At 42.5% G+C, this 24,285-nt stretch overlaps 1 protein-coding gene across 12 annotated transcripts in view; it reads right to left on the bottom strand.

Moving 5' to 3' along the window:
* MFSD1 (major facilitator superfamily domain containing 1) overlaps nucleotides 1-23,438 on the bottom strand; it is a 33,745-nt gene extending 10,307 nt beyond the window's left edge. For 10 of the 12 annotated variants that reach the window (XR_010390410.1, XR_010390406.1, XR_010390409.1 and 7 more), the window contains exons 1-18: nucleotides 23,205-23,438; nucleotides 23,040-23,092; nucleotides 22,824-22,936; nucleotides 21,951-21,993; nucleotides 21,746-21,813; nucleotides 20,772-20,880; nucleotides 19,711-19,813; nucleotides 18,836-18,934; nucleotides 17,895-18,006; nucleotides 16,820-16,876; nucleotides 16,070-16,226; nucleotides 14,588-14,685; nucleotides 14,140-14,252; nucleotides 13,616-13,663; nucleotides 12,315-12,375; nucleotides 5,464-5,634; nucleotides 516-636; nucleotides 104-260 (exon numbers count right to left, since the gene is read on the bottom strand). Coding sequence is in view for 2 of the 12 variants with exons in the window: in XM_026096888.2 (XP_025952673.2) it covers nucleotides 9,059-9,118; nucleotides 9,357-9,471; nucleotides 12,315-12,375; nucleotides 13,616-13,663; nucleotides 14,140-14,252; nucleotides 14,588-14,685; nucleotides 16,070-16,226; nucleotides 16,820-16,876; nucleotides 17,895-18,006; nucleotides 18,836-18,934; nucleotides 19,711-19,813; nucleotides 20,772-20,880; nucleotides 21,746-21,813; nucleotides 21,951-21,993; nucleotides 22,824-22,936; nucleotides 23,040-23,092; nucleotides 23,205-23,373 (1,578 nt within the window). In the remaining 10 variants the exon portion in view is untranslated. Of the gene's footprint in view, nucleotides 1-103; nucleotides 261-515; nucleotides 637-5,463; nucleotides 5,635-7,621; nucleotides 9,119-9,356; nucleotides 9,472-10,139; nucleotides 10,473-12,314; nucleotides 12,376-13,615; nucleotides 13,664-14,139; nucleotides 14,253-14,587; nucleotides 14,686-16,069; nucleotides 16,227-16,819; nucleotides 16,877-17,894; nucleotides 18,007-18,835; nucleotides 18,935-19,710; nucleotides 19,814-20,771; nucleotides 20,881-21,745; nucleotides 21,814-21,950; nucleotides 21,994-22,823; nucleotides 22,937-23,039; nucleotides 23,093-23,204 lie in introns of those variants that run through there. The other 2 variants (XM_026096888.2, XM_026096886.2) reach the window with 2 other exon arrangements.
* Nucleotides 23,439-24,285: the final 847 nt, after the last annotated feature.

Here is a 24,285-nt window from a genome sequence, read left to right as displayed (position 1 = left end):
ACACATATATACGTATATGTGTACATATAAAAATGTATGTATATGTAACATGTACTTATGTATATAATAAAAAAAACAGATGACAGGGCAGGGATCACCTCACCTAGAGACTTAAACCTGCAACTTCAGGCTTCACAAAACACATCAGGGTCGGAAGGATTTCTGCTGAGGGTGCCAACGGTGCCAGTCCGCAGCTCCGGTACAGCGAGGGAGATTGCATCGCCGCTAGACCCTTTTTGTGAACAAGGACTGTTGTCTGCCTGCAGAACAACCGAAGAGACCACAGACAACTGTCACAACCATCACTGCCTTTGTATCATGTCATTTTCTACACAGCCGTGACAGTAGCAGCTTTGGTTATTACTGCCCTGGGCTGGATCCGAGTCAGCAACCATCTCCAGACTACCCAGAGCTGTGGGTAACGGGCACTTCTTGAAAAACCAAACCAAAGTCCATTGCAGCAGAGTCACAGCAGCAAACGTATTGCATGTGCCTGTGTATGAAGTGTAACTCACCCTTCCAGTGGAAGAAAATCATCTGTTCCTGCTTTTCCACAGAGATGCAGAGTTTTAGCTGAAGCAGGTCTGCGACAAGCGTTCAGGTTCAGTTCAGGGTACAGGATATATTCAGCTATGTCTGAAAATAGATAATTTGGTCAGTTTTGGTCACCTAGATTTTCCTAAAAGCTTACAGATGCTCAGCTAGATTTCCATCAGCCTGAGCAGCAGTGTCATAACCTGGGAGCAAGCCTACAGAGCTCTCGGCTCTCCAGGTGTCTGTGCTCTAGAAATCTATAAGCAGAGAACAACATAAAAAGCATTATCATCATCTACACACAGTTTTCTGGAAAACATTTGGACCACACTGGAACGACACATCCTGGAAGCAAGCATTTGATTTGCATTTTCACACCTTTAAAACAAAGGTCGGCTAATGGAGCCAAAAAGAAGTAAATATGGTCACTTTATTACTCCATCGTTTTTATCTGCATGACCAGAGACAAAAGCAACCACCTTCTACTGAACCTTCTTGGTGCTAATATTTGTCTTCAGAAAGCAGCCTCTGAAACTATGTAAATAAGCAGCAGAAACGAATGGTGGCAATTGCAGCCTTGAAATAAGACCCGTTTTGTCCTAATACAGAAAACATTCCCTGTACATTAACGTGACAGTGCTGACCTCTAGTGACAAGTTAACCACAGAATACACAAGCATTTGTTAGAATAAACTGCACTTCTCACATCTGCCATCCTGATTAAGTCTACTCGTCCAGAGAAACCTCACCTACCCCAGGACCGGGAACAAACCCCGTCCGCAGTCTGCAACCACTTTGCATTTACTCTCTGCTAACATCAAGGACTTTGCATGCCTATCCAGCAAGAAAGCTTTTCAGAGAGCTACTCTGAAAATATGATATATCATCACTACCTCCTGGGGGCTGAACCCTCTTCCACGCTGGAGGAACAGCCCTCTCCCGGAGGAATCCACAGTCTGAGGACAGAGAGACGGAGCTCAGAGGAGGAGAGGGCACCAAGGGCAGCCGGGGCGGTTAGACTCGCTGCAGGCAACGCGGCCACGTGAGAGGGATTTAATGACCCAGGACACAGCGCTTGGCAAGCGAGCTTGGGCAGGCTCGCCGGAGAGAGGGGAGCTCGCGGCGGCTGGCCGTAAAGCCAGCACAGCACATGCATGCGGGCATCGCTGCCGCGAGAAAACATTTCCGCAGTTCTGGCTCAGGTTCCCAAGCCAGGAACAGAGAGGTGAAGTCACATCCAGGTCCGGTTTCATCCCGGTCCCCTTCAGACCGCAGGCACGAGCCTCCCGCTTCCCTTGCTTTGTTGTGAGAGCCAGGAGATGTACTGGGCACCCCTTAAAAAAATTTAATCTATGCAAGTTTTATCAATATTTTCCAAACTGGACTAAGAGAAAGCTAGCAGCAGGAAAAAAAGCATCTTCCCCACTCCCCTGGGAAAAGGGCCATCATCTCCGTATTTTCGTGGATGGCAACGAGCACACATCCAAAAGGAACGTCGCTCTCAGCCTGCCCCGGCGAGCAAGGCCGCCTGCGGCTATCAATCAAGCTTGTTTTCTCGTTGCTGCTGCCATGAAGCTGCAAGTTGGCCTCATCTCAACTAACCTGTGTGCAAAACCAAACCAGCGGACACCTCATGCGAAATTTAGCCCTTCCCTCACCTGCTGCCCCAAACCAGCGGTTTGGCCATCCCACACCGGCGTCACCGGGACGGGGCCGGACGGCAGCAGTTTGGGGCACGGAGCAGCGGAGAAGGGAGCTGCTCTCCGACGCCTGCCGCGTGACATCCCAGCGGGCCGGGGATTAAGCACAGCCCGAGCCACAGGTGCTGCAGGCTGATCTTCAGCCCATGCTGAAGGTCAGAGTAATTTCAGCCTGGCTCTGCAACAAGTATCATTAGCCGTCCTTGCAGCACGGTCGTGGTGTCCACGGGCACGCGACCAAGTTCTTGCGGTGGTTGCTGCTTTGGTTGAATTCAAGTCATAACAGTGACATGCCCCATTTCCATCGCAGTTGCATCTCTTCGGAGATTTTTACGTGCTTTAATTGGGATTTTACAGCTTTCTCTGAGGTGCCAAGAGGCAAGGGCCACAGGTGACAAATGACTGCCGGGTGTCCCTGTTTCTATTTCTGGCAGGGAAAGAATGTGGCTTTAAAGCCACAGAAAAGCAGCGCATGGTGCCGGCACCCAGCAGGGGAGAGGCTGAGATGGAAACGGAGAACGGCACCGCAGGGGAAGCCCCGTGCCCTCTCGTGGAAAGCTATAAGTACGTCCTGCTCCCCCTCACCTACAGCTCCGTCTTCCTGCTGGGGCTGCTCCTCAACGGGGCCATGCTGTGGCTCAGCTGCTGCCGCGCGAAGGAGTGGACCTGCACCACCGTCTACCTGGTGAACCTGGCCGTAGCGGACCTGCTGTACCTCTGCTCTTTGCCCTTGCTCATCGTCAACTACATCCTGCAGGACACGTGGCCTTTCGGAGAGCTGCTCTGCAAGCTGGTGCGGTTCCTTTTCTACGCCAACCTGTACGGCAGCATCCTGCTGCTGACCTGCATCAGCGTCCACCGCTTCCTCGGCGTTTGCTACCCGATCCGCTCGCTGCCCTACCGGACCCGGCGCCTGGCCGCCATCGGCACGGCGGCATCCTGGGCGCTGGTGTTCCTGCAGCTCTTGCCCACCCTCGTCTATGCCCGCACCGGTGTTATCAACAACCACACCGTCTGCTACGACATGACGAGCCCCGAGAACCTCAACAGCTACTACCCCTACGGCATGGCTTTAACGGCATCTGGCTTCCTCTTTCCCTTCCTCATCATTTTAGTCTGCTATTGCTTGATGATCAAAAGCCTGATCCAGACCGCCGGGGACACCAACCCCGTTGGAAGCGCTGCCCGAGCCAAGTCAATCCGAACCATTCTCCTGGTGTGTGGGCTGTTTGCCGTCTGCTTACTTCCCTTCCACGTCACCCGGATCATTTACCTCTTCATTCGGGTGTACCGGGTAACCGACTGCCAACTCTTTCAGCGCTGGAGCTTATTTTACAAGATCTGGAGGCCTCTGGTGAGCCTGAACAGTTGTATCAACCCCCTCCTCTACTTTCTTTCCGGTCAAACCAACAGAGCCAGGCTCTTTTTGGAGCTGAGACTGCACAAGGCAGACCCTCTTGCTAGGCCTGCCAGGAACGCAAAGGGGACAGATGCCCAAAGACGACTTCCCCCATGCTGAGGAAGCAAATCCTGGAGAAAGAGATCCCTGCTAACTTTGCAACAGTGCAGATTTATTCCACTTTACTGAGTATGTGACTTGGAGAGGAGCCATAAAACTCACCTGCACAATGGAAGAGATACGGTATAACTACAATTTCCCTAGCCAAGACAAACTTTGGTGAGGACAAGCTTGGGGAAGAGCAAAAGGAAGTATATTTATGATGGAATAATGGACTAGTAGTCATAATTTCCTGAATCAGCTATGAATAATAAAGCTGAAATGCACTCTTTCCAAAAAAGACATCTACTGCTTCTAACTATAAAGGGGACTGTGAACACAAATGATGGTGAATAACTAAGGAAGATGCGCCAAAACAGAGGTAAGCAATTGCCTGCAGTCATTAGTTAAGTACCAAATGTTTAAAATGCTATGACTGTACTTTAAAAAGCTAAATTGAGGATGGTAATTGCTTTCACTCCCCTCTATTTCCTTAGCTGGGTCTGTCACATCAGCATCTGAACTGAAGGGATCGACCTTTCTTTTGCTAGCCAGGACTGTCAGTCCTAGGTGTGTTATGAAAAGAGGTCTTTGCCTTACATATAACACATTTCAGAAAATGTAACAACTGAAGTTAATCTCCAAAGCATCTTCAGACACAGCTTAGCTGTCCTGCAAATCATAACAGCAGCAGGAGCCAACAGTTCTGGGCAGCTCGCTAACCACGCAGTTGGGGTTTGCCTGCTGTAAGACCCTTAGGAACATGAACACTGCTCATACGATCCCCTCTCAATGCCACAACCTGCAGCACATACAGCATCGCTGCAGCAAAAGTCTGGTTCAGAAAGCTTCGGTTCTCTTTGCAAAGACAACTCAATAAAACAACCAGCTCGGCCAAGAAGCGCTCACAGGAAAGGCAAGGTTCTGATTTCTTCCCCACCCATGCCAAGTCCCATCACACTTCATTTAAATGCTGTGGGCACTATGGGATAGCAACAAGCTTTGACTATTTGTATAGAATTTAACACACAAGAACCAGATCAAGGACCTTAGCAGGTACCGTAACAGAAACGCAACTTGTGCTGTTGCTATTGGAAAGTGTTAACCGCTTCCTACCCCCATATTTGAGCCACAGGCAGCTGCAGACCCATCCCTGCACACCACGGCTGAGCAACAACCCCCTCACTCACGCTGAAGGGAAAAAGCAATTATTCGGAGAGGAAGCAAGGTAAAACAGCAGGAGCTGCCAGCTACACGAGACCTAGAAAACACTACGAGAGCAAGAGGAGTTTCCTTCTGAGAGTGACAACAAATGATCTAGCTGGGACACTGACTGACCACATCTCTAAGAGCATCAGAATCCAGAAGAGCAGACATGGGATACCCCTGAGAAGAAACAGAGACAAAAGCAAAAAAAAAAAAAAAAAAAAAAAAAAAAAAAAAAAAAAAAAAAAAAAAAAAAAAACCCTGTACCTTCAAGTGTCCAGAGCACTTGCAGAAGAGTGCTGGGCAGAATTGCATCTGCCCTCTTCCCCCCCTAAACACAGCTGTTGCAGTAACATGGGCAAACTCAACTCATGAATCCAGATCAAGCCACTGAGACAGCCAAGGCAGCTTCTGTTTCTTTCTCTAACATTCAATAGAGGCTTGGCAACAAGATAGAGCAGCCTGAGTTTGCAATATGTTCATTCAAATTCAGCTGAGCTTGGAAACTACCGAAGTCCACCATACCTGCTAGCTGAGCAGCGGGCCAAGCAAGCCGATTCCAGCACCGCCCTTCGCAGGAAAGCATGAACAAAATCATTCCTGGTGTCTTGGTCGCGGGCCAAAGACAGGCGCTCTGGGAGGTTCACGATGAAGAATCCACTACTGTTGCTGTTACGGTTAAAGACTTCCAAGGTCCTGGAGAATAGAAAGCTTATTCATAAGTACTGTCTTTGCAGTACAAATACTTTTGCTATGCTGTGCTTAGCAACCTCTATTTATCAAAAAACCCAAATGTGCAAACACATTTACTTACTTGGAGAAAACCATGAGACCTGAAGCACTGCAGTGTCTTCAAGACAGCTGTTCCATTACTGAATGTTTGAAAGAGTTATTTCATGATTTGAATACATAGAAAGTTTAAGTATTTACAGAGTATTTCTGTTTCAAACATTTCCTTTTAAAGCAGTCTGCATAATATAGCACACCAGGTGCACATAAGTCGAGGGCTAACTGGCTTCCCCTTCATGCCAACGCACATCTGCCCCATCCAACAAAACGCAGCATAAATATATTAAGAAGAGAGATTTTTTGCGTGACTCAAAGACGCAGCTCATTTGAACAGCTCTGCTTTGTCACTTTGCTTGACCATCTGCACAGCAAGAGAAGCAGTAAAACAGCACCAACAGTGGTAAGATACTCAATGGAATAATAACCAATTTTTGAAATGAAAATGAGAAAATCTACTGAAAAGTCCAGTGATAAGGAAAAGATCTGTCAAAAGAAGAGGCAGAAAAAAAAAAAAGAAAGAAAAGGAACCATCCTGAAGACCTTGGGTATTCCCTGTCCTCAAGGCACCCACTGTGAGCAGCAGGAGTAATAGACAGGAGACGGATAACACAGTTTGTATTCTTCACAAGTTGTACCTCTCTCTCTGAAATTTTTCTAGATATTTTAATAAAATACTATACTGAGCTACTATTCACTATCATATTTATTGCACCTAAACTGTGGCACAAGTTGTCTGTCACATGTAGTTCCTTTACTGCTAACCCAGTCAGACCCTTATAGCCCAGAAACAGAGCCCGGCCCGCAACCTCCTTGTCTAAAAATTAAAAAAAGTCAGGCAAGGCATACCATACCACCCACCTCTCGCACAGCTTTGGAGAGAGAAAGGCATTCCACAAAGACAAGCAGCTTTCAACCCCAGCCATCCCAAACCCACTGTAAGCAGGACTCGCACAGATATTGCCAAATTGCACTCCAGCAGCACATGCTCAGGCCATCCCTGCCCTGGCCAAGGCAGGCAGCCTGCTCATTTGTGTAGCTGCTGGCCCTCCCACAACAACCACAACCAGATTTCCCCCCAGAAAAAGAAAAGAAAAAGAAAGAAATGCACCACCATTCAAAAAACCATTTTCCCATTTTGCTCGATGGTCAACTTCAATCTGGAAACTACACGCCAAAAGTTTGAAGCACAAATACTGTGGTGAGTGCTTCTACACCAACCTGGAAGAAAAAGGGCTGGCAGCAGAAAGAGGAAAGCTCCCCTCTGCCAGAAAGCTGCTAGAGGAATGGAGGACAGGGCAACAAAAGCCAGACGGCTTCCATGAGCCGCATCCTGAAACGAAAAAGCAAGGTAAAACAAATCGCTGGGCAGAAAATACTCGGAAAGGAAAGGCGAGGGTGTTTGGAGTTGAGCTGACAGAGGAAGTTATATCTGCACAGAAGTCAACCATTGCACTTTAGTAAGATGCTTAAGAGCATAGAGGAATTAGGAACTGAAAATAAAGTTTCAGCAAGACACTAAATTCATAGCTATTGTCACATATGGCACATGAAATATCAAACTACAAATAACAGTAGGATAGTTATCTATAACCACAACATGCCAGTGCTGGAGGAGAAGCAAAGACAAGAGCAGGCAGGGGAAGGAGATGAGGAAGAGCAGTGGAACAAGAAAACCTAATTGCCTCCCTCCCCAAGAAAGAAAAATGCATCAACCAACAAGTGACATAAGTGGGGGAAACTTCTCCTTTGGATCCTAAAAGATATGCCTCCCCAGACACACCTTGCAAATATCTTAGAAGTCATGCTCATTTGAAAAATAAAAGTCTCAACTACCACCAAAGGTGACCGACCACACATTACAAGTGCTAAGATAAGAAAAATACAGCTGACAGCATCCATTTGAAGTTTTTATTAAAAAAAAAAAAAAAAGGACCCAGAATTCAAAAGTCTACAAGCAAATTAATCAGCCTTGCATCATCCAGTCTCACAGCTGATAGTGTTTGGTTCTCAAAGGTAGCACAGAAAGCACCAGCAAATCATCACAGGTCAAGGAACTCCCCTCCAGCAGTTCAGCTCAAAGTTCAGAATCTGCTATTTTATTTCCCTAGATCATTCTCCAGAACACAGTACTATTACCAACAGGATAGTGCAGGCTTAGTCTTTCAGGAAGATGATACAACATGAAAGAAATCTACACTGAAAAATATCTTAAAAATTATAAAAACATGAGTTCCAGAAGGTCTCAAATTACTGTAAGCAAACAGTACACAGCTACAAGGTAACATTTTTATTGCAATAAACTTCTGTCTTCCTCTGTATTCAAGTAGTTGGTCAAAGGCTGATCAGTAGCTCTTAAGTATTTTGTTGCACGTAAGGACTCCTGAAGTGAGCCAAGACGAGCTCACTCGCCACTGCACACCACAGCCTCTGCTTGTACAGCAGCTCTTCCCATGGTGCAACTACCGCTCAAGAAAGCCAGATGCTCCTGCCTTTTAAAGTAAGGTTAGCTTAGAATGCATCTGATTCCATAATCAAGCCTATAAAGTTAAAAAACACAAAAGAGAACAAAAATTTGGAAAATGGGCCCTGCAGGAGCTAATAAAAACAAGCCTTGTTCTACTCAGGAACAAGCCTCCCACCAAAATTACGCAAAAGCACTTCATAATGAAGTTAAACATTTTTCCACTGAACGCAAAACTTAGTTCTTCATACAACCTTTCCATAGTTGTCAGTCACAACTTTTTAAAGATTTACCAGTTTTCACATTAATCAGGACTTGTATGAGGTTACAGCCAAGCATGTGATCTAATACTAAATTCCAGGGTCAGCACTTCTTCAATAGGAACATTAAAATCATAATCTGGTTTCCTCCAAAATATTTGTTTTGACCAGAATAAAAGAAAAGTCATATTCCCCCACCTTTTTCTATAAGAAAAACAAAACGGACAATCTGCAACTTGAGACGCTTAAGTTGGACAGCTTTGTTACCAATAACCCCGTGCCCACATCAAGACTCATTTCACAGCGAGCTGATTACCGCAACAAGGCTTTCATAGTTCAGACTTGTTGTGTAGTATGAACAGATCAAGTCTTAGCTATTTCAGACAGGATGGTGTAACATGTAGCTCCTGGGTTCAAATAAAGAGCCAGATGATTCTTCTTTGGTATTTGGGGGAGAGGGAGTTAAAGATGAGTATTTTAAAAATGGGATCTACAGTTGCAGAAGTGGTGCATCATTCTGCTTTCGCTTGTGCTAGTTGTCAGTACTAGCAACAAAGTTCTGTGCACATGAACTTCAGTGTACTTCTGCCTTTGCAAGTGGGTCAAGATGCTATTTCAACATGCTTCTATGTGCCATTGTTGATAAGTAGGAAGAGTAATTATCTGGCAGCTGCAAAAATAAAATCAGGAAAAAAAAAAAAAGAGTCATGCACCTTAATAAGTCTACTCCTCAACTCATCATTTTGTCTGTCAATCATTAATTCATTTCCATTAGATTTTTAGTTACTATGGGCAAGATTTTACTCAGAGGCCAGTTTCCCAGCTATTTGAAGCAAGAAGACAAGTTTAACATTAACATCTTACTGCTCTATTCTTAATAATTAAAAACCCTACTTTGTTACTAATACCTGAGCGCCTAGTTTGGAGAGGTATCTATTCCTGAAACTAAAATCATCAGCTTTTGGCCGTAACTTAGCCAAGTCATCTTCATTTTGACGTCTGAGTCTCTCCTGTTCTTCTGCTCTGGAAAAGAAAATTGGTTTAAGAGACTTGCACCGAAGAGTGCAAACTCAAAACAACTCTATCTTGTGTATGATAGTTTTATTTCTAATAACTAAAAAAGCTTCTAATGTTTATAGATGAATACTCAATGGCAGATTAAAAGATTAAAGATGTGTATAGATTATACTACTACGGTATAAAGAAAGAGAGAGGCTATTTTCTGAAGTTTCCTTTTATTTAGGCTGTAATAGTTCAGTAGAAAGAAATCTTCATTTTGTTTTCACAGATTACAGCGTGCTCAGTTCTTGTAACAAAATTTATACTATCCCTTTATTAAACAAGTTTTCACTCCTTAAAATATATGAAAAATACATTACAAAAGCAGCAGTTGCCAAAAATACGAATAAAAGACTGCACAGCAGTCTTCAGAGTTGATAGCAATCTTCTACAAAAGAGTCAATATTTGACCAGATAGTTATCGCTCATTTTTCACCAAGTCTTAAAGAGAAACAAGACTGAATGAACCCCAGATACGTTTAACTTAAGACACTGGTTTGCATTAATATAGGCAAAGGCAGTAACAGTGACCCGTTTCCAAGTTCTAGAAGGCAGTGACCCTCGAAGTACATAAAATGCCGTTATATTAGGAAATCTCTACTCCCACCAAAATAATGAGTGCTGCATAAAGATGACACTTCAAGCTAGACTTTATTTTAAGACAAAGTTTGCTTCAGGTTGCAGAGTACCCTCTCCAGTGATGGAGCTTAAACACAGTGTAAAAGGTTATAAACCAATTTTGTGCAAATATTAAGAGAAACAGATCTGGCATTAATTAAAACTAGTTACAAAGCAAGAAATTTAGCCATTTACTGTAAAATCCTCAGCACATTAATCTCTTGTCAAAAAACACTACTGCCCACAGCTAACCACCAAACTAAGTAACACCATAATTCTTCAAGTTGACATGTTGCTGATCAAATGCTCCCCACTTCTGGATGACATTTGCTATTCAAATTTCTTTTCTGCAAAAAACATTGTAATGAAAATTACTAGAAGTAATGCTCTAGGGCACTATATACCATAGCATACCCCTATACAAAACCATCCCTGAGTAAATACTAGAAGCATTACATGCACTCCACACAGGCCAGGTAGATTAAAGACAGCTGCTCTCTTTGGACATAGAATTCCTTTGCTCCTGGATACAAGGTAGTTTTTGTTGTGTTTTTAATAAAAACTGGCTGTGATCTGTTGGCCTAAGGGTGACACTCAACAGAACGAAGTTAGCAGGCCCTCTAGGACTGGTGAGGTTTCAGTTGCCTTCCTCCCTCAAGACTGAGGCACAACAGCCCCATAAATCAGGACAAGAATCCAAACAATGTCACATCCCAGCACAAATCATTGGGCAAACCTTTGCTGACAGGTTTTTTTTTTTTTTTTGTTCCTCCACCTTTAAACTAACTATCATCATACGGACAATAATACACTCTAGTTCTAGAGAAGTCAATAAAGTCCACTTATAAGAGATGTCATGTTAGCAAAGTATCTCTTTGGAATGAACTTAAGAGCAGCAAGATGCACTGTAGCTGCAGATGAATTTTAGTTACCAATTAAAAAAGTGAAGATTTCAGCAACATTACAGGCAAAGTTCAAAATTTGAAGACTTGCTGAATCAGGTCACAACAGAAAGCATATCAAAAGAAAAACATGTCATGTTGCTCACATACAAGCCGTTGAAATTCTACAAATTAGCCTGACATGACATTATAAAGTCACAAAAACACTTCATTTTCAAAAAAATGTTATCTTGAAAGCTCTAAGTCAAGTTAACATGAAATTACACCTTCATGTCACAAATGTTCAGCTAAGGCTAGAAAAAGTCAGGAAGTGCTTACTACACAGGCACATGCTGTACCCCTTCCTGCAGCTCTCAGTCACAATCTCAGATAAAAAAAATTAAGAGAGCAGATCCTAGGATCTGCTCAAGTTGCTCCACCCACAAGCATCAACTTGCACTTTTGCTTTAAATACAGTGAAATAAATACATTTAACAAGACTTCATCTCCATTGCTTTTGCATTCTCCAGTCGGCATGTTTTAATGCTCATAGCACATAGCATACTTTAATCCTCAAACACTCATAGCATAACAATCCTTAAGCACTAGACACTTAAGTAGATAGTGAAGGAGTTGGAGAATAGGTTGGGGTGGGGGATTTTTGCCTTTCAGATGACATTTCTTAATGGATTTTAAATTCCACACAGTGTTTTTTTCCCCCCCTCTCCCCATCCCTTTCCCACCAGACAAGGTAACTTTCAATGTTTTGTCAAGAGCAAAGAAGTGGATTTTTAAATTACTATTCTGAAGAATATCACTGTCCTCGTTTTCTATAAAGAGGAAAGCAAGACATTCAGGTATTCTGCAGAATGAGATCTGATTAATTGGATCAACTGTCAGAATTGGTTCATTTTATGAATTTCTGCTCTCAACCTTCAAGTGTTCAAATTCCTTTTAAAGGAAATGAATTCCACTTTATCGGAATGTCTGCACCCCATTCTCTTTCTGAAATGGAAACTTTTCACTGAAGTCAACAACACTTTTGCAGAATCTGACCAGCTCCCACAGAGTGTCACATTAGCACTGAAATTTAGACTCAAGCCAGTTTTCAAAGACAAGAAGCTAAATTAAGATTTCTAAACACGATAGCAAGAGGATCAAGCTGAAACAGAAGGGGAAGTAACTGGGGTGTGGTTTCTTTTTAAGAGACATAACTTTTAATATGACTCTTCAGAAAATTAGTCCACTTAATTACTTCAGGTTAAATCTTTCATACGGACACTGTTCTTTGTTGCTCTTTATACTTACTCAGTTGCAGCTACTTTTTGCAGTTTTTCCCTTTTCTTTGCAGACCAGTTAAGATCACCTCCTGCAACAGAAGTAATACACACTTTGAAACTCTAAAAGCTGATCTTTTTAAAAGTATATATTTGATATTATACTTCATTAAAGAAATTCTCAAAGCACTTTGCCAAAGAGATCAGTAGAGTAATTTTACAAAAGCAGAAACTGATGTAGAGAGAAAGAGCAACGTACTCACAGTGATACAAGCGAGTCAAATCAGGAACCAAACCAAGGTCTCAAGCCAGACTCACTTTTCTGTTGCATAGAGTTTATCTGCAACTCACCCTGTTACCCCATAAAAGTAGAGAAAGTGGAAGCAACTTGGAAAGAAACAAATTAATATCCAATCTAGATCTCTCAGTAGTTACTGCTTCCCACTGATGATATCCAGAATAAGTTTCCAAGATACTGTAGCTGCTAAAGAGACAACGCTGTTCTAGCAACACAGCAAAGCAGGAACAGACTAGGGGCAGTAACACCTGTAAGGGTGCACTCAGCTGTAAGCATCAGTTTGGAGAAAGCCCATGAAACAGAGTTAGGAAGCCTTTGCTGGCACCCAAATTCAATGCTTACATGCTGGAATATCAGAAATTCAGAGTAGGCAATAGTAATTTCAAGAAGCAAAAACTACAGCAGGGGAAAAAAAAAAAAAGATTCAGGAACAAAGCATAGATGATAGGCTGAAATTAAGTAAGTAGTTCTGCCTCAGACCCACCAAGCAGATCTCTTTTCCAGGTTGGGGGGTTACTTTTAGACAATAGAAATGGTGCAGGCTTCACGGCTTGAACAAAATAGAAGCAGATCAAAATCCTAGCACCTCTTTTGCTGGCACAACTGCACATTATCAGCAAGTGAACTACACATAACAAGCACTTCCCAGCACTCGACTTCACCACTGTAGCTTAAGCGAATAATATAATGAGATGAAAAACACCTGAGGTGGGTTAAGAACACAGCTATTGGAAGGAAGATCTACAGAATTAAGTTTTTATATTTGCAGATACATATACAGTCAAGTTTGCCAAGCAGCTTAGAAAGAGCAATTTGAAGTCATCTGCAGAATATCCTAGGTGTTTTCTAAAGTTGGCTGAAAGGATAGGTCTTACACGCCCTGCTGATCAGATTTAACATCACAGTAAGGTTCAGGGAATTGAACACTAGTGTGTCTAGGAAAAAGCAATCATGAGGACAGTTCTCGCCCAATAGATGCTGCTGCCAAATCCATGAGCTAAAACAAACATCAAGAGAAGCTGAAAACACTTTACCTGTGAGGTGATTCACAAAATACAGCATGACTACAGCTATTAGTGACACTAAAAAAAAAAAAAAAAAAAGCAACAGTTAGAGCTGACAACAAAACAATGACACAAAAACATACGGCTGAGCAATAACCAAGATTTTTCATGATCATTCTAAAAGGCGGCAGACTTTTTCCAGAATCACTTAATCACTTTTGAAAATTCCACTACACTTGCCAGTAGTAAGGTAACTCAGAAAAGGTTATTTAATTTTATTTATACTAATAAAAGCCAAACATAGCCTTTAAAAGTATCATTTAGCTATCCTTTTATTCACTCTTCATTTTTTCAATACTCAAACTACTTATGTCTCTTCAAAAATACAAAATACCTCACTGGGATGAGTTACCCTCAACACTGCCCCGTCAAAACTTCTATCCAACTACACATTAAAGAGTAGATACTACCATTTTACAGGAAACATTAGAAGAAAAGCTTAATAAAGTCTCCTGAATGCACAGAATCCATTTTCAATGTTTTTTACTACTTACAGCAAACACAAGCACTGAAGAACACCTCAAGAAACAGATATCCTCTTGTGTCCAGTATCATACCAGCTGCTATAGCAATAACTGCCAGACCCAGATTCTGGATAGACTGCATACTAACACATGAACAAAGAGTTACCACCATGTAGAAATTTTTTCTTAAGAAAAAAATCGTTAGTGGCATTGAACAAACAATAGATTTATTAATTATTTATATTATATAATTAATTAATAGATTAAAACAGATGTTACACAACTACACTCATGACTCCATGTATTTGCAGATGTTTCTGTGCATCCACCAGAAACGCATGCTCTACCACACATGCATCCTGGAATGACATGAGGTTTCCTGCTAGACTGAACTGAGGAAATTATTAACCATTACTTTACTAGAACTGCTTGAAATTCAGTAATTCTACAGGATAGAGAGACAGAGATAAATACTTACAAGCCATAAGCAGTTCCCAACTGATGTTCTGGAACTACAAAGGCCACCATGGGCCACAGGGCACAGGCAAGCAGCGAGTAAGCCACTCCTAGTAAACACTGGTGAAACAAATGAGAACAAGTAAACAGGTATTAGGTGCGATGCATTTTTGTGTGAAGTTTTAACAAATTAACATATTCCCCTCCTCCAAAGAAAAAAGTGCAAAAGAGTATAAAGTTTTTTGCAATACCCTTCTAAATAAATACGCACATTTAGAAGAGGTAATATTTCCCAGCCTGGCTTATCTGAAATCATGATATCAAGAAGATCATGTAAACAAAACAACCTGTTACTTCGAGCCAGAGCTAGATGAATTTGGTCCCTTCATAAAACATGACAAACTTCTAATAAAAGCTCTCAACTGGGGGGGGGGGGGGGGGGGGCGCGGCACAGGGAAGGACACATTTCTATTACAACCAAGAATTCTTGCAGTCAAGAATCATATACCACAGAAACCATGTTCTACAGAAATCCTAAAAAAAACCTTTGAACCAATAAAAGTATTTCTCCCCACCCATTAACATCCAAAAGCAAAGTGACCCAGAAACTAAAGCCTATATAGTAGGCCTCAAAAGAAGGAAACAAGTTTCCATTTACCCTCACTATAATAGCTACTCCATCTAATTTGGATGCCAACACAGATTTTAGAGCCATAGAGACATTAATATTCAGAGGAAAATTGTCAGTGCTGAATTCCACTGGAAAAACCTGAAGAACAGAGACCCCACATTTAACCCTCCTACATGCTGAGCACCAGATTTAAACCTGTAAATCCAAGTTCCAAAGCCATTTCTCAGGCAATTTGCCCTGGGAAGGGGAAACAAAGATGTTTCCTTAAGGTGTACCACTGCCCAATACAGTATATTAACAATATTAAGTTGTGTCTAATTATATTAATAAACTTCAGAACTACACCAAGAGAAAAAGATTTAGAAGAAAAGTGAGCAACTAGCACAGTAATCTAGTCATAGTCACTGTGACTAGAGACTCCAAAAAGCTTGAGGGCAGACCTCTGAAACAGAGCATCATCTAACTGCAAAGATCGCGGTGAAATTAAGGTCTTCTCTGAACAGATAAGGAGTTGCCTCATCTAACTCCACATTTCCTTGGAAGCTGAACAACTTTTTTGCACTGAACAGTTACAAAATCACTGCTACAGAGAGCAGCATGTGAACAATCTTTTCCACTCCAAAAACACACGTACCTTTACTGCCACCTGCCAAGAAATACCAAAAGCCAGTGTTCTCTTTAGGTCACAAACAGGCTTAACTACCATGAGCTGTTTTGCACACTTTGCTTTTATATCAGCCAGAAACATCCAAATAGCTTCTGAGGACTAGCTAAAGTCAGAAGATGGAGGCAACATACGCAGAATGATTTATCAACTCAATTTCCTATTTTATCATATTGAGCTATAATAGTCTCATATGAGAAACCAGTTACCATTGCTACCCAGGGGTTCCAGAAGGTAAAGGCCAACATGACATGAGAAGCGAGTGTAGTTACTACAGCACATAAAACCCAGATGATATTCTTTCCAACTTTATCCACCAGGAGTCCAAAGACAGGGGACATGGGTGCTGATATGATATAAACAATACTGCAAAAGAGTAAAAATAAGAGAACTGAACACTAGTCACGGACAGCTATAGGTTTTCCAAGATACAAGTACCACCATACAAAATGTCAAATTCCCCTATTGCTTGTGAAGTCTTAATAAAACAAAAGCCCCAAAACAAAACAAACAAGAACTCTCCAGAACTCAAAATTTCTCAGAGGCCTGAGGACATAAAAACATTCAATATCCAAAAAGGAAAGACTGACATGTTTAAAGCTCTTCGAATCTTCGGATCAAATCTTTTATGTTTTGCCATATCACAAATTCATCCTCAGACGAGGAAAATTTCATTTAACGTCTCTAAACTCCTTCTATCATTCTGGAGGGAATCACCAGATACCAAAATACCCTTGAGGCAGAATTTCTCCCTTCCGATTCTTCAACATGAAGACCTAAGATTTATTTTTACTTAAACAAATACCAGCATCTCCCAGTTACTTCTCAAGCTGTGGGAAATTTATTTATCCCCCTAAATGCAAACCATCTTCAATACTTCTTCCCAAACTCTCAGAGCTCAGAAACATATACTTCTAAAAACAGTTGCACATTTACTTGTTAAACCAACCACAAAATACCTGTTAATTGCACTTGCTTCTTGAGATGAGAATTTGAATTTCTCAATGAAGAAAACCCTAGGGATAAAAAACCAGCAAGTTTAGAACAACTCACATTTGTATGAAGTAAAAGAAAAAGTTTAAGCTAAACTAAGTAAACACAGGAGATTCTAGCTTACAGAGGACTTAAATATAGCTTTGACTGACATGTGCCACTTCTCTGTAACAGATCCTCATTTGTAAAGACATTTAGGAGCTTATTATTAAGCCATACAAATTTTTTTCTAAGGACTGTTCAAATCGCATTTTGGGGAAGCCAACCAAAGGATGCAACTAGTGTACAGCAACAAAAATACCGTACGAGACCAAAGTGAGAACTTTCAGAATGCACACGCAAGCAGAAAACAGCCATCTACATTAGCCTGGAGAGGTCTTACAGTCAGCAGCTCAAACTTTTCCTTCTCACTCAATATGCACTGAGCTTAAGAGAGCTGTTGTCAATTCCAAGAATATTCAAAACACATTTGATCGATCTATTATGAGATCAAGTCATGAGATTCATAAGGAAAACCTACATATAAGTGCTTCAAGTTTCAACTTAATATATGTTAAAATCAGTACAATAAAAGAACTTCAGTCCAAGTTGTAACTACATTCATGTAAACCCCCACCTCATACTCAGTCAACAGCGTGTGAGTACAGAAGAAATTCTGCACAGCAGCTATCCACAGCTTTCTGCACTGAAACTTACGGCATGTTCTAGATCTGCATCGAGTTTTAATCAAGAAATGGAAAGTGTATCATGCTTTAGAGTTCCGACTATTCGGCCTATGCTAAGCGATGGTATTTCCCACAAAGCTCAGCAGATAAGGAAACCATAATACTTATTATTACTCGTATCACAAGTATTCCAAACAGTGCCACAGAAAAAAAATGACAAACCACAGCACAGACCTGCCAGGTGATGAGTTGTTCTGTAGCTACCTGGAATTCTTAAATATTGGCTAACACCTCTACCCGTTTAAGTAACACTACAACTGGCTAAACCCTGGCCAGATTCAAGGGGAATAGCCACATTTAAGCAAGAGATACTTACTTTCCAAGTCCAATGAAAGGAAAGACAGCTGCATAATAACAGACACAGATTACAAATATGAGCCACAAAGACAAAGAGAAGTCCTTCACATCAGTGAGCTTAATCACTTCACCTGGAGTAGAATAAGAGATAATATTAAGTGTTTCAGTGAGCATAAACAAATTATAAATTCATCGATATTGAACAAGCATTAGGTTGAGTAAGAGTCTCTACTAAAGCATACAATCCTGCCACTGTCTACACTCTTGTATGAGATTTAAGTTGAGAGTCAGTCAAGAATATACTCAGCCTAGGTCTACAGTGTCAAAGTCAAGAACAAACTTTGTCTCCTGCATGTTAAGCCAAATGTACATTTTAAAACAAGGTCTCTAAAAAAATCTCTGAAAGTCATATGCAGCAGAATTAAATACAAACTGCTTTCTCAAGGAAGCGTTTGATCAGCTAGTGAAATACGTAACTGAAGCCTCAAGTTATATGGTCTTATTTGGTTCCCAAGTTCAGTTCATTTTTAATTGGTCTTACTGTTTCCACACAGAAAACTCAAAACACCACACACTGTTTGAGAAGAGCTGCATATTCTCATACGCCTATTAAAGGAAACAAGACTGACCCCAACAAAACAGAGTACCAGTGACAACAGCACAGACCAAATCTGTGTGAATTGTGAGGCTTTCCACATCCTAGTTGTCAGCGTGATATATAAAGCAGATGACAACACATCTGTTGGTAAACCAATCATAAAAATATAAAACTTCCTACAGATATAGAACTTAACTAAAAATTATGATTAAAGCTATGATTGTGAAATCAAGATGTTAAGCAGCAGCCATTGAATTACATAATATATGAACCTGCACAGTGTATCAACTGGAATGGTCTGATCCAGAATAAAAGAACACAGCCCAAAGTATAGCTATAGCCTTACTATCCATACCACTCACCAGTTTTTCCTTGCTCTTTACAAAGGAGCTTCTCTGCTCTTTTGTCCAGATAAGCAAGGATTAATGCACAAGCCAGGGAAAGGAGACATGTTATGCCACCTGCAAGAAGGCAACGTGACATGTTTACTTGATGTTCCAAATAGTAAATTGCTTTTTAAACACAGTGTAGTATATCTTCATAATCTAATGCAAATTCAGTCAGTTTACTGACAAGTGTCTGTCATATGTCTAAGACTCAATAGCTGTACAACTCAAAGAACTGTAAACATTTAAGCCTATTGTCTTCTTCAGGTCTGAGATCTGCCTTGAATTTGAACACACAGCTACTGTCTATTCCAATATATTTATGCTACTCAGCACAGCTGAGCTCCTTATCTCTACCTTGTAATAACAAGCTCAGCTTTGTTTCTGTTACGAACACCAGTGCCTTAATATCCATGCTCTGAAAGAAGGGACACTAATCCAAAGTGAGTTTAGATTTCACTTTCACATGATAGACATAACTGCGCACAATCTTTGAGATGATGTCCTTCAGAAAAATTTTGAAGCCTGTTTTAACACACTTGACCAACTCATACTGTCAAGTGCGTTTACTCAACATAAGTGAAGTGCTTCAACTCCATAAGATACACACTTGAATTTTTTTGCAACCACAAAAACCACATAGCATTATCAGATACAATAATCTTACGCTATGCACATTGATAGCACATGAGCATAACATTAAGCATTGATAGTGTCCACATTGTTCTTCCCAATGCCACGTACACGCAATTTTCATGCATTCTAGATAGTAAGTCATTAGTGTGTATGCATGTTGTTCACAGTGAAACCCAAAACACTAGATGTGACAGCCATTCAAAACTACTACTAACCTATCAAGAGAGTTAACCCAAGAGTACTGTGACCAGTATGCCCCAGAAGATCTTGAACTCTGGAGTATATCCATCCCATGACATTCATGTTCACTGTGCTCCCCTAGGCAGAACAAATGTATGTGAAGGATAATGTATTTTACAACATGAATTCAAAAGGAACACTAGGCAGACTGCTTACTGAACAGCATTTTTATATATATATATAAAAAAATATCAGGTAAGACGCTACACAGGGAACATAAACGACCAGCAACAATGATAAGAAGTTATTCCCTACTGTTTTGGTCAGTGTTTGTAAAGAGTTAATCATTACAACAAGTTTAATACCACATTAAAGCAAACAGGATTCCCACCTGATAAGCATCAAGCAGCAGCACATTCTTCTTTTCTACAGGGACAACCCACAGCAGCAGCCCTGAGGCTAACACCACAGGCTGCTAACCAGGCTCAGCTCAGGTGAGGCAACCTGCTAAGCAGCAGCAGCCTGAGCATCAGCCCAGAGCCAGCAGTGACCAGCTAACTCACTTTCACTGATGTGAACACCTGCAGCAGTTTAGGATGTTACAGGCTGCTCAACAAAGTCCCATAAAAAGCTAATGCATGCCTCAGCTCTCTCCACTCACAGCCTGGTATATTAGTGTAAACCCACCTCCATCAGCAGTTTGATGATACCAAACTGTGAAACAGCACAGCTAAGTACAGTCACACAGCTCATCACAGCTGGCAAAAGGGACAAAAACAAGAACAAAACAACAAAAAACCCACCAGCTTCTTACAAAAGCACAGCAGTAACAGATAAAGGCGGTAACGTCTTAAAGCAGCCATCCCAGCTCGCTTATCAGAACCACACTTAAGTCTCAGAGCCACAAGCAGCAGTCAGATAAGCCAACATTCACAACACAGCAAGCATCAGTATCAAACTTTTAATATTTAAATCCATTTTTGCCCAAAGAACTTCCTAGTGAGCCTTAGAAATGTTGCTTTCCACCTGTCTCACTGCTAAGCCAAGCTGAACACCAGAAATCTTAAGAATCAGAGATACAAAGTTTTAAACTTACAATTCTGGCCATGCTTAGCTGTAATCCAAACACAAGATTTAATTCTTTGCCTTTAAACCAACTGACTGCATAAGTGTTTTGCGCCACAGCTAAGGACTCTCCACCTATTCTAGAAAAAGGAGAAACAAAACATGTTAACTGCAACACACAAAGCAACAAGAAAACAGTCTCAATGTCGTCTTGGTAATGCCAGCAAGTATTTCAGAGTAATTTCTGTATGTACAAGTACACCTAATGCATATATACAATGCAACAGAGGTCTTATTGACATGATCAAATAAGAACTGCACTGTGACAAGACAGATAAGCAGATATCTTTAGTAGCCTAGGAATGGATTACAATTGCCTTTGGTCATTTACAGAAACTAAATAAACGGGCAGCAGATTCACTTCTCTTTTGCATAGGTAAAAAGACTGAAGAAGCAAGTAGTACAGCTCCTGATCCCAGTGAAGTCAAAAGCACGCATCTTCTCTGGAACCAAGGTTTAACAAAGGCAACTACCCACATCCCTGTGTAGTTGGTCAGATTTTCTAACATTTTCATACTGTGGTACTTTCACAACTTAACGATATTTTTCCTGACACTTCCTTTCATCTTTGCCACTTCAGCAGCCCTACTGTATTTGTAGTTTCTAGGAATTCACTTTACTTGGGAGAGCAAGAATTAGGGAAAGGGAGAAGTAATATACTTTTAGTCAGCTTACTGAACGTCCAAGTGTTTATTTGGGTAGTTTCATATTTTCCGAAGGCAGTAGACAGGTTTTCCAAAATAAAAAAGAACTGCTATGTCCTATTTGCTTTCTAATATTAACTTAAGCTGGGGGGAGAATGTAACTGAAGCCTTTTGCATATCTCAACTTTAAAGATGCTTCAACATCTAATAATTTTGTCTCTGAAAGTACAAACATGTTAGCAGTTTTCAAGGACACAGAAAGCTGGTCCTTACCTCACATGCTGTACTCTTCTAGACTTACCCAAACACAAATCTGCCTGCTTCCATCAGCCAAAAAGCATTAAATAGTGCTCCCAAAGCAAAAATCACCTGCAAAATGAGCATACAGGAGAAATAATCATTTCACACTTGAAGAACAGAACAAGAACTGTCTCAAAACAGTTTTGGTTTTTTTGGTAGCGATGCTTCAAACTGATATCGTCCTTCAACCTCCCATTTGCACTTACCTGCCCAACACAAACAAAGATACTAAATATTATTGTGCCCAACCTGTAAAAAAAAAATAAAATAAAATAACTTAATGCATAACTAGAAATTGTTTTCCTATACAACACAGTATTAGATTCACAGCAAGGAATAAGAGTGAGGACGATATACAATATACATAATACGATATACAAAAGTTTTTTGTAATAAATTCCACAGCTTCAAAAATAGATGGTCAAGGGATTATTTGGGTTTAAAAAAAACCAAAACAAACAAAAAAAGGAATTCAGACTATGATACAACTTCCCTGTATTTTAGGCCTACACCCAGGTTTCACTCTATAAAAAGACTATAGCCTACTCTTTGTATTCCATTAGGTTTGCAATCTCATACAAAAAAGGTCACTCTTACTGTGATTTTTAATAACCATGAACCATCAACCTACAATCCACTTCTTAAATTTGACTGTATTGAAACACCTACAGCCTCACAACCAAAAGCTGCAATTCATTTAAGAACAGACATAAGTATCTCCATGTACTTACTAAAATATCCTGAATATTCTAACTACTCCTTCAATCCACATACAGTTTTTTAAAGCTCACATTATATAACAAAAAAGGTTGCCCTGAACAAGCTTAAGGCATTAGTGATCTTTATCAACACTGTTTTTGCAAGTATTTGCTAAAGAACCACATTTTTTGCTTACAGTTTCAAAGAAGTGAAGTGAAAGTTACTGCTCTGTCATAATGTCACAGGAACTTGCCACCAGTGGGGATGTACCGGGTATCTCAAAGGGTCTCACAGCTCTTTGGATGATAACGATGATTACATCTCACACAGGCCTCAGCCCCGCACCCACCTGACGTGGACGGCAGCAACACCACGCTTACCGTATCCCAAACACTCTGTCTATCAGGAAGCCTCCGAAGAAGCAGAGCACCACGTTGGGCCAGGAGTACCAGGCGTAGAGCGCCATGAACCGCGCCGTGTTCACCTTCATGTCCTGCACAGAGCAAGGCAGCTCAAGGACAACAGCCAGCAGAAGCGCCGCTGCTGCTCTCGGCTCCGCGGGCTCGCTCGCTGGCGGGCTGGAAGCGGCTACTCACCGCCTGCACCTGCGTCTGCAGGGCCGCCGGGTTGTCGTAGCAGAAGTAGCTGCCTGCAAGGAGAAGGGGGCGCCTCAGGGCTCGGCCCCAGGGCTCGGCCCCCACGGGACAGAGCCGCCGCCGCCGCCCCCCGGGGAGGGCCCGGCGCCCCCCGCCGCCACGCACCGAAGCCCAGGAAGCACATGAGGGCGAGCACCAGGAGGCGGTGCGGCAGGCGCCGCGGGTCGCAGGCGGCGGACAGGCCGCGCGGCCCCCCCGGCGGGGAGCCGCAACCGGAGCCGCCGCCGCCGCCGCCGGGGCCCAGCAGCGCCCGCTCCTCCTCCTCCTCCGCCATAGCCGCCTGCCCGCGCGTCACGTGGGCCGCCCTCACGTGACCGCCCAGCGCGTCACGTGGCGCCCGCGGGCCCGGCCCACAATGCGCCGCGGCTGAGGGCGGGCTCCCCGGTTGCCAGGCGACGCGACGCGCGGGGGGTTCCTCGTTGCCACGGCGACGCGACGCGCGGGGTTCCCCGTTGCCACGGCGACGCGACGCGCGCGGGGCTCCCCGTTGCCATGGCGACGCCGGGCGCGGGGGTCCCCGTTGCCATGGCGCCGGGCGGTGCCGCCTCCCCCTCGGGCGGTGCCGCGGCGCCTCAGGAAGCCTCTGCGGCCTGGTCTAAATAAAGAGTATTTTAGGGCGAAAATGCGTGTTCGGCTCTTTCAGATGGCTCCCCGGGTCCGGGGCGTTAGGGCACCGTTGCTAGCTTTGCCCCTAAAAACATTAGGCGAGGGCGGACAAAAAAAGTGAAGATCCACAGAAAAGAGGGCACCAAGGGCAGCAAAAAGGAAACGATTTGAGATAAAATTGTCCCGCTTGGCAGTGGCACGTGTCTGCGTCCTCCCGCCCCGCCAAATCTCCTCAGAACAAAGGGAGATAAAGCAAAAGCAGCCCGTCGTGTTTAGGAGAGATTCATACTGAAATAAGGAAGTCCCTAAAATGAGAATTAAAAAATGCCGAATGTTTGACACTGCGATTAGGGAAGCTCGCTGAATCGAGGCAGTGTTCTGCCTCCTTTATTTTCCGGTCAGAGACGAAAATATGTCCTCAAATAACGCCGTTTTGCTGCGTCGACAAGTCCTGGTTTATTTTCCCTTCTTTTTTCTGTCGGTTTCCCCGCTCAGCACCGCCGGCCCCGCGCCCCGGCTCTGGCAGCGGCACGAGCGCGCCAGGCGATGTCCCTCTAGGGCGGCCGACCAACCGGTCCCT

This window comes from Dromaius novaehollandiae, chromosome 9 (genome assembly GCF_036370855.1).
Source record: "Dromaius novaehollandiae isolate bDroNov1 chromosome 9, bDroNov1.hap1, whole genome shotgun sequence".
Taxonomy (NCBI): Eukaryota; Metazoa; Chordata; class Aves; order Casuariiformes; family Dromaiidae; genus Dromaius; species Dromaius novaehollandiae.
Note: the sequence above shows the minus strand (reverse complement) of the source record. Positions and strands in the feature narration are given on the sequence as shown.